At 46.4% G+C, this 10,651-nt stretch overlaps 1 protein-coding gene across 1 annotated transcript; it reads right to left on the bottom strand.

Moving 5' to 3' along the window:
* Nucleotides 1–430: 430 nt before the first annotated feature.
* Nucleotides 431–5,374, bottom strand: LOC131941470 (polycystin-1-like protein 3). Its single transcript, XM_059300747.1, has 2 exons — nucleotides 5,196–5,374; nucleotides 431–1,656 (listed from the first exon to the last, which is right to left on the bottom strand). Exon 2 carries the CDS (start codon nucleotides 1,651–1,653, stop codon nucleotides 511–513), a length of 1,143 nt encoding a protein of 380 aa, XP_059156730.1. The 5' UTR covers nucleotides 1,654–1,656; nucleotides 5,196–5,374; the 3' UTR covers nucleotides 431–510.
* Between the last annotated feature and the right edge of the window lie 5,277 nt (nucleotides 5,375–10,651).

The following is a 10,651-nucleotide window of genomic DNA, read 5'->3' as shown; positions in this document are numbered from 1 at the left end:
TTTTTAACAACACCTAAAGAGTGGCATTACTTTCCTTAACCGCGATATAAACCAACAAGGTACACTCTTCATTTATTGTGAAAAAAAGTTCATACTTCTTTCTACTTCGTTCTTAATTCTAGTGGTAGAGGGATTCCCTCTAACACAATTAAGTATTACGTGTCAACTGGCTATGCACCATAGAGGTCGTTGACTCTACTTTCGGCCTGCTTTTCTTTTTGGATTTGCCTCAAAAGCCATTGTTCGACCAAGAACAATCTTCAGTTGTTTGATTTGAGAGTTGTCTGTCCCAGTATAGTTGCTGTCAAGCCTCATCTGCCCGAGTGTTGGGTTCGAGCTCGAGACTTTTCGGATTAGCAACCATGAGCTTTACCGACTCGACCCGTAACGTTTATACGATTAGCCTAGTTTAATTCAGGAAAATAAAGCATCAGATATAAGAATTTAATTTCTTTCAATTTAATTTTTCAAACATAAATAACTACATCAGGTCCAACAGAAGTAGTTGAATCATTTTTTCTTCCCACCAACTAGTTGCTCTGTGATCCCTTTCATCGTTTCAGTAACCAGCTTCTTCACATTTTCATAGGATTTTCCTAGCTCCTTCATGCCGCTTTCTATGCCTGCTTTCACTATTTGCAGCACCTTATCCATCAGGCCTTCCTTCTTGTCTTTAGAAGGCTTTTCACCCTTTGAATGTTTTGATGGGGGAGCAGGCTGATCTTGATCCTGGTCAACATTATTAGGTTCATCCGGGTCAACTTGTGTTTGTTCATCGGGATTGGTGTCTGTGGGTTCCTCGGGATTAGCGTCTTCGGGATCCTCGGGATTGGCGTCTTCGGGTTCCTCGGGATTAGCGTCTTCGGGTTCCTCGGGATTGGTGTCTGCGGGATCCTCTGCATCTGTTTCGGAAGCTTCATCGGCATCTGTATCTGAAGCCTCGTCAGAATAACTCCTTTTGATAAGCTGACTGAGCTTAATCCCGTCGTCATCCCGTTTGGCTGCCGGAGGGGAGGACGCCGCGTCATCACGTTTGGCTGCCGGAGGGGAGGACGCCGTGTCGTCACGTTTGGCTGCCGGGGGTGAGGACGCCGTGTCGTCACGTTTGGCTGCCGGAGGGGAGGACGCCGTGTCGTCACGTTTAGCTGCAGCCGGAGGGGAGGACGCCGTGTCGTCACGTTTGGCTGCCGGGGGAGAGGACGCCGTGTCGTCACGTTTGGCTGCCGGAGGGGAGGACGCCGTGTCGTCACGTTTAGCTGCCGGGGGAGGGGACGCCGTGTCGTCACGTTTGGCTGCCGGGGGTGAGGACGCCGTGTCGTCACGTTTAGCTGCCGGAGGGGAGGACGCCGTGTCGTCACGTTTAGCTGCAGCCGGAGGGGAGGACGCCGTGTCGTCACGTTTAGCTGCCGGGGGTGAGGACGCCGTGTCGTCACGTTTGGCTGCCGGAGGGGAGGACGCCGTGTCGTCACGTTTAGCTGCAGCCGGAGGGGAGGACGCCGTGTCGTCACGTTTAGCTGCCGGGGGTGAGGACGCCGTGTCGTCACGTTTGGCTACATCGGTCTCTGCCGGGTCCTCATGATATCTCGACTGTACCAATACCACGCAGGCTAAAACCAGACAGACGCCAACACCACTGGCAAGTTGGAATCGCATGATCTGGGGAAATAGAATTTTAAAAACATTACACCAATGTCTTATCAGTCTGTAGGCCTATGTATCAGTCTGTATACTTAGCAACATTTCATCATAATTGTTTTTGACGTAGCACTCCTAGAACGGGGAAGGGGGGAGGGTTGGGATTCAGACTCAAGTGACCGTCTGGGTAGGGTATTCGCGGATTATGACGTGATATAAATAATGTATTTTCAAGAAAAATATTGCGATTTTTAATAAGGTTTCTTTTAAAGAAGGAAAGGGGGGGGGGAGGGTGTGATACTATTTATGGAGATCTCTGAATTTGCGTGATGAAGCGTGACGATATGGGACCCTGGATCAAAATGCTAAAACCAATATGACGAGAATTAATGATTGTTCAGTCCAAACGGAAATTTCCTTTTATAGGTCATTACGTAGCTGATCTCATCTAAGATTTCATTCGAAAGCTGGTACGATCTAGAGCATTGCATTATTTCTGTATACAAAATATTTGTGATAAAAATAATATAACCTGGGTCGGACTACTTCATCGTTCTAATTTTTAATATTGGATGGGATGTACTCCAAGGCAATTAAGCATTACGTGTCAACAGGTTATAAGATTTTTGTTCTGTTGATTCAAAGATCACGTTGCTGTTCTTTCTGGGTTGGCTTCTATAATCTTTGCCCTAGCCAGTGTGCTCTTCCGCCCGACCACGCCCTCCCTAAACTGGGCAGCACAATGTCTGCAGTCAAATCAACAAATGTCGCTCTCTGACACAAAACTAGGGTCCTAGGTGATTTGACCATAGGTGTTTTGACCATAGGGGGTTTGACCACAGAGAGGGGTTAAACATAATATATAGATTTTAAAATAGAAATTATGAACTGAGTTTTGATTTAAATTTATAATACACTTAATACGATTTTATACATGTTTCCTGAGAGTCCATTAATAAAAATTAGCATGTACTAAAACAAAAGTCTCATCACAAAGGCTGGTGCTAGGCCTCAAAGATTTAATTTAAATATAAATGGAACACAAAAAATACGATATAATGTAGATATACTTGAAAATACATAGCATATATAAAGGATAAAATATGATTTAAAAAAACATGCCAACAGTATAGTCAAAAAAAGTAATACTTTAATGGCTAACTAAATGACAGATGTGCTATAGCACGCAATTATGTCTGTACATCTGTTTGACTATATGTCAGTACATCTGTTTGACCATATGTCAGTACATCTGTTTGACCATTATGTCAGTACATCTGTTTGACCACATGTCAGTACATCTGTTTGGCCATATGTTAGTATATCTGTTTGACCATTATGTCAGTACATCTTTTTGACCATTATGTCAGTACATCTGTTTGACCAAATGTCAGTACATTTGTTTGACCACATGTCAGTACATCTGTTTGACCATATGTCAGTACATCTGTTTGACCATTATGTCAGTACATCTGTTTGACCATATGTCAGTACATCTGTTTGACCATTATGTCAGTACATCTGTTTGACCAAATGTCAGTACATTTGTTTGACCACATGTCAGTACATCTGTTTGACCATATGTCAGTACATCTGTTTGACCAAATGTCAGTACATCTGTTTGACCATATGTCAGTACATCTGTTTGACCATTATGTCAGTAAATCTGTTGACCATTATGTCAGTACATCTGTTTGACCATTATGTCAGTACATCTGTTTGACCATTATGTCAGTACATCTGTTTGACCATTATGTCAGTACATCTGTTTGACCATTATGTCAGTACATCTGTTTGACCATTATGTCAGTACATCTGTTTGACCATTATGTCAGTACATCTGTTTGACCATTATGTCAGTACATCTGTTTGACCATTATGTCAGTACATCTGTTTGACCATTATGTCAGTACATCTGTTTTGCCATATGTCTGTACATCTGTTTGACCATATGTCTGTACATCTGTTTGACCATATGTCAGTACATCTGTTTGACCATATATCTGAACAGCGCTTGATCAAACACCCTGTGACAAACCACCTGTGATCATACACCCTCTGCTGAGAAAACACCTGTGGTCAAACCCCCTATGGTCAAACCACCTATGGTCAAACCCCCTATGGTCAAACCACCTATGGTCAAACCCCCTATGGTCAAACCCCCTATGGTCAAACCCCTATGGTCAAAGCACCTGTGGTCAAAGGTCCGCGCACCAAACCTAGCACGCTACACCGTCAAGGTTATTGATGATTTTTACTGTAAGTGGCATCATTTATGTGTGTCTATTAGTTTAGCTATGGGGTCGTCCATAAATGACGTCACACTCGAGGGGGAGGGGGGTCGGTAATTTCGTGACGGTGTGTGATGAGGGGGGGTGTTCAGAAGGTGTGACGTCACACTTTTGCATTATAAAAAAAGCAATGTTAGAAAAATGAGTTTTAGCCGTTATTTCGCGTTTTAGGAAACAATTTTAATACATTGTTATTGGAATTGATCAAAATGAGTTCAGACAAGATTTTTTAAGAAAAATTCAACTGCAATTTTGAGGAGGGTTGTAGGCTGAGGTGTGACGTCATTTTAGGGGAATCTTGTTTTTTGTGACGATGTGTAACGGGGGGGGGGGGGGGGGTAGGGAGAGGGGAGGTAAAAATCGTAAAAAAGCGTGACGTCATTTATGGATTACCCCTATTGATTGTATCATCATCTATTGTGTCTCTTAGTTTAGCTACTTGTTGTATCATCATTTATGTGTGTATTAGTTTAGCTATTGGTTGTATCATCATTTATGTGTGTATTAGTTTAGCTATTGGTTGCATCATCATCTATTTGTGTCTTTGAGTTTTCTTATTGGTGTTATAGAGTACGAGCCGGCCCGCGGCATAACATACGCCGCTATTTAGTTGTTGTTTTTTTCTACTTTTCAGTAATTCATAATTTGTGACTTCGACAATACCAACGCTGCCACTGAAAATATTTTTTTCAAACACTATAAGTAGCTCGTTAAGGACCATAACCAGCCTTCCTTCCCCCCTTCCCCCCCCCCCCTACGTTTAAAATCGTTGGCTCTGCTTGTAAACATTTAGAGTGAACACAGCTCACTAAAACCATGTAGGGGTGGGGAGGTAGGGAGCGCGTTTACTGCTTGTTTTCTAGGCGCGTTTGCAGCTTGTTTTCTAGCGGCTCCCAGAAGGGAATTATATATATAGATTTATATTCTTGGTATAGAAAAGCTGATTTGGGTATGTTGAGCAAAATTAAAGTGATGAATCGTACAGACAATGATTAATTTATGTTTCTAATTTAAAAATTAAATTAAACAATTAATAAAAAAGATTTATTGCATCCCTAAGCAATGCAAACTGGATTGATTTCTTGCTTAACATTTTTTTAGGAAATCGTAAGTTTATTTAAGTCTTATCGTAACTTTAAATTTAAAAATATAATAAAAATTAAAAAAAGACGGATTCTCTGAATCAACAATTATAGCGTCATAATTTTTAAAGAAAACTTGTATAGTAGTCCAATTAAGCTGCTTAAAAATACAATTGTGAATACTTACCTAATGTTCTGTTACCGTGTTGGTGCTATGTTCACCTGAAAAGTACCGCTCTCTGCTGTATGATAGCGGATGTCTCTCGTTTTATGTGGCTTTTGCACATGCGCATTGGGAGGAGTTTATGCAAAGATCAAATAGCCAATAGAATGAACTAGCTTGGCGAATTAATGTAGCCTAGCAACAAAGGGAGATAAAATAGTTGTCGGTTGCATGTGTTATGTCTAGACTTCTAAAATGCCTCTTTAAAATTTAGAATATACTGTTTTCATACTGGTTCGCTTTAATTACGCAATTACGACTTTACCCTAAATATCCAACCAATATCTTCGCCCTACCCAGCCCACCAGCCCCACCTTACCCAACCAACCACCATAGCCTCACCCTACCCAGCCCACCAGCCCCACCCTACCCAGCCCACCAGCCCCACCCTACCCAGCCCACCAGCCCCGCCCTATCCAGCCCACCAGCCCCACCCTATCCAGCCCACCAGCCCCGCCCTACCCAGCCCACCAGCCCCGCCTACCGTGCCCACCAGCCCCGCCCTACCCAGCCCACCAGCACCACCCTACCCAACCAACCACCATAGCCTCACCCTACCCAGCCCACCAGCCCCACCCTACCCAGCCCACCAGCCCCACCCTACCCAGCCCACCAGCCCCACCCTACCCAGCCCACCAGCCCCACCCTACCCAGCCCACCAGCCCCGCCCTACCCAGCCCACCAGCCCCGCCCTACCCAGCCCACCAGCCCCGCCCTATCCAGCCCACCAGCCCCACCCTACCCAGCCCACCAGCCCCACCCTACCCAGCCCACCAGCCCCGCCCTACCCAGCCCACCAGCCCCGCCCTACCCAGCCCACCAGCCCCGCCCTATCCAGCCCACCAGCCCCACCCTACCCAGCCCACCAGCCCCACCCTACCCAGCCCACCAGCCCCGCCCTACCCAGCCCACCAGCCCCGCCCTACCCAGCCCACCATCCCCGCCCTACCCAACCAACCACCATAGCCTCACCCTACCCAGCCCACCAGCCCCACCCTACCCAGCCCACCAGCCCCACCCTATCCAGCCCACCAGCCCCACCCTACCCAGCCCACCAGCCCCACCCTACCCAGCCCACCAGCCCCGCCCTACCCAGCCCACCAGCCCCGCCCTACCCAGCCCACCAGCCCCGCCCTACCCAGCCCACCAGCCCCGCCCTATCCAGCCCACCAGCCCCACCCTACCCAGCCCACCAGCCCCGCCCTACCCAGCCCACCAGCCCCGCCCTACCCAGCCCACCAGCCCCGCCCTATCCAGCCCACCAGCCCCACCCTACCCAGCCCACCAGCCCCACCCTACCCAGCCCACCAGCCCCGCCCTACCCAGCCCACCAGCCCCGCCCTACCCAGCCCACCAGCCCCGCCCTACCCAACCAACCACCATAGCCTCACCCTACCCAGCCCACCAGCCCCACCCTACCCAGCCCACCAGCCCCACCCTATCCAGCCCACCAGCCCCACCCTACCCAGCCCACCAGCCCCACCCTACCCAGCCCACCAGCCCCGCCCTACCCAGCCCACCAGCCCCGCCCTACCCAGCCCACCAGCCCCGCCCTACCCAGCCCACCAGCCCCGCCCTATCCAGCCCACCAGCCCCACCCTACCCAGCCCACCAGCCCCGCCCTACCCAGCCCACCAGCCCCGCCCTACCCAGCCCACCAGCCCCGCCCTACCCAGCCCACCAGCCCCGCCCTATCCAGCCCACCAGCCCCACCCTACCCAGCCCACCAGCCCCACCCTACCCAGCCCACCAGCCCCGCCCTACCCAGCCCACCAGCCCCGCCCTACCCAACCAACCACCATAGCCTCACCCTACCCAGCCCACCAGCCCCACCCTACCCAGCCCACCAGCCCCACCCTACCCAGCCCACCAGCCCCACCCTACCCAGCCCACCAGCCCCACCCTACCCAGCCCACCAGCCCCACCCTACCCAGCCCACCAGCCCCACCCTACCCAGCCCACCAGCCCCACCCTACCCAGCCCACCAGCCCCACCCTACCCAGCCCACCAGCCCCACCCTATCCAGCCCACCAGCCTCGCCCTACCCTACCTAGCCCCCAAACCTCACCATAACCAGCCCACCCCCCCCCCCCCCCCCCCAGCCCACAAACCTCGCCTTACCCAACCAAGTCTAACCCTACTCAGCCCCCCCCCCAGCCCCCCCAGATAACGTACCCAGCCCACCAGCCTTACCATACCTAGCCCACCAGCCCCACCCTACCCAGATACTATCCTTACAAGTACGCATACAAAATGTTACAATCGAAAAATAAGGTAGACAGTAGTACACCAACCGTCGAAAACTTTAACAGAGAGACAATTCTACAACCGCAGCTAAAAGCTGTTAAAAGTTAAACAATCCTACAACCACCGTTAAACCCGTTGTTTAAGTGAGACTACTCTACATCTAATATTCGAGACAGCCCTACAACCACCGTTAAAACCGTTCATCAAAGTGAGACTACTCTACATCTAATATGCGAGACAGCCCTACAACCACCGTTAAAACCGTTCATCAAAGTGAGACTACTCTACATCTAATATGCGAGACAGCCCTACAACCACCGTTAAAACCGTTCATCAAAGTGAGACTACTCTACATCTAATATGTGAGACAGCCCTACAACCACCATTAAAACCGTTCATCAAAGTGAGACTACTCTACATCTAATATGCGAGAAAGCCCTACAACCACCGTTAAAACCGTTCATTAAAGTGAGACAATTATACAACTTATATATGAGACAATCCTACAACTACAGTCAGAAACCTTTAAAATGTAAGACAATCCTAAAATCCTATACAATTGTAAAATAGCATCACGCATCTTACAGAATTTTTTTTTTAAAAATAAACCAACCAACCAAAGCTTCTCTCTTTTTTAAAGCTTCCGCTAGGAGAACAGAGTTTCTTCCAGGTATCTCTTCGGGGAGCGCCCCCTCCCCCCCCCCCCCCCGGAGAAAAAAGTCTGGAAGAAACAGTGTAGGAGAACAACAGCTTAAGGAACAACTATGCATATTTGTCTATAAACAAAATTTCCATTTCGCTAAAAAAAAGTTTTTAAAAATATTTCTTGCAAAAACAAGATTTAAAAACTTCCAAAGTCTCCTTTTCAAATGTCAAAAGCTTTTTATCATGTTTTAGTTTATAAAAATCGTTGACCTGATTTTCATGATTTCAGTGTTACAACTTTAATGTAAAACGTATCTTGCATTTTCATAATACTGCTAAAGTATATTCCTACAACGAATGTTGATACAATCATTACATGAAATGGTGTTGAGTAATAAGCAATATGTAAGGCATATCAGAGTACACTTAAATTAAATTCCTTCAATTATATAGAATTCATTAGCTAGTCGAATTCAAAAAGATACACCATAACAAAGTAAAGTCCCGCATTACAAGCTATATGCTATTAATAGAAAATACGATGAATACATACATAAGCCTCTAAAACCCAACACATGTTGTATCACACAATCCATGTGATTCCAATTTCAATTAGTTTAGAAAAGTTAATTACTAACAAGGTTGAGCTGTTTTAAAGCCTTTGATCCAATAATGGCTTGTGTTGACTATAGAAGTACCCGAAGGATGAAATGCGGGTTTGAGAAATTAGATTCTATATTTTTTGCTTATAACTTATGTTTAGCCAGGGCAGTCAGTGTTGAGAGATTTGTTTTCATTGGTTGGATGTTGATACGTGGGTGATATTTAGACACGTAGAGGGGGAATATGTCGGCAAGGTTGTTGATGTGTGATTGGGTAGGGCGAGGTTGGTGGGCTGGGTACGTTGTAAGGGGGCTATGGGGCTGGGGGCTGGGTAGGGTTAGACTTGGTTGGACAGGGCGAGGTTGGTGGGCTGGGTACGTTGTAAGGGGGGAGGGGGCTGGGTAGGGTTAGACTTGGTTGGACAGGGCGAGGTTGGTGGGCTGGGTACGTTGTAAGGGGGGAGGGGGCTGGGTAGGGTTAGACTTGGTTGGACAGGGCGAGGTTGGTGGGCTGGGTACGTTGTCTGGCTGGAGGGGGAGATTATGGTGAGGCTATAATGGGCTTAATAGGGTTAGGGTGGTGGGCTAGGTAGGTTGAGGCTATGGTAGTTGGCTTGGTAGGGTGAGGCTGGTGGGCTGGGTAGGGTGGTGCTGGTGGGCTGGGTAGGGTGGTGCTGGTGGGCTGGGTAGGGTATGGCTGGTGGGCTGGGTAGGGTGGGGCTGGTGGGCTGGGTAGGGTGGGGCTGGTGGGCTGGGTAGGGGGAGGTTGGTTGGCTGATTAGGCGGAGGCTATATATATATATATATAAGGGACGGAGTGGTTTAGCGGTAGAGAGCTGGACTGCTAGCCCGTAAGTCTCAAGTTCGAATCCGGGTTCAAGTCAGTACACCGTCCCTGAGTCAAACTCTGATGGGTAACTTACTCACGTTAGGGAAAGTAAAGGCGGCTGGGCATAGTGGTGACCACATGATCCCTTCATATGCCGAGGTCACAGAAACAAGTGAACTCTACTTCACTTGCCCAATAGACAGTCAGGTTTGAAAGGAAAACTTTACTTTATATATATATATATATATATATATATATATATATATATATATATATATATATATATATATATATATATATTTATATATATATATATATATATATATATATATATATACGTGTAGGTATGGGTTATTTTCGTTTAGTTATAAATATTTCAGCGGATAGCCATTTTGATCTGCAATATACTAATCTCAGGTTTTAAACAAAAGCACAATATATCATACACAAAATAATAAGCTTATAGAAAAACAAATAACAACAGTGTCAACTCGTTCTGCGCCACGTATTTAGGCACGTGATCGATGAGTAACGCAAGAAAAAAAATGTTAATTAAATTCTATTAATTATAAATATTTCATTTTCAAGATAACAGGTATTTCGGGCTATAAGAACAAAGGAAGTATTTCTATTTTCTAGAACATCATCGAACGCATGCATCTTTCCTACACTGTGCCCGTATGTAGCGATAAGCCTTCGAGTTATATTAGCACAGTAGAGGAATTCTACAATGTGAAAATATCACATTAACTCAGTATATTATCTACAAAATATGAAATATCATTGTTGCACTAACACAGTAAATGACTTCAAGAATGTGAAAATATCATTGTTGCACGCAGTATATGACATCCACAATGTGAAAATATCATTGTTGCACTAACACAGTAAATGACTTCTAGAATGTGAAAATATCATTGTTGCACGCAGTATATGACATCCACAATGTGAAAATATCATTGTTGCACTAACGCAGTAAATGACTTCTAGAATGTTAAAATGTCATTTTAACACGCAGTATATGACATCCACAATGTGAAAATATCATTGTTGCACTAACGCAGTAAATGACTTCTAGAATGTTAAAATGTCATTTT

The sequence above is a fragment of the Physella acuta genome, unplaced genomic scaffold (assembly GCF_028476545.2).
Source record: "Physella acuta isolate Inbredline_101_S28 unplaced genomic scaffold, ASM2847654v3 ptg000363l, whole genome shotgun sequence".
In the NCBI taxonomy this organism is placed as follows: Eukaryota; Metazoa; Mollusca; class Gastropoda; family Physidae; genus Physella; species Physella acuta.
Note: the sequence above shows the minus strand (reverse complement) of the source record. Positions and strands in the feature narration are given on the sequence as shown.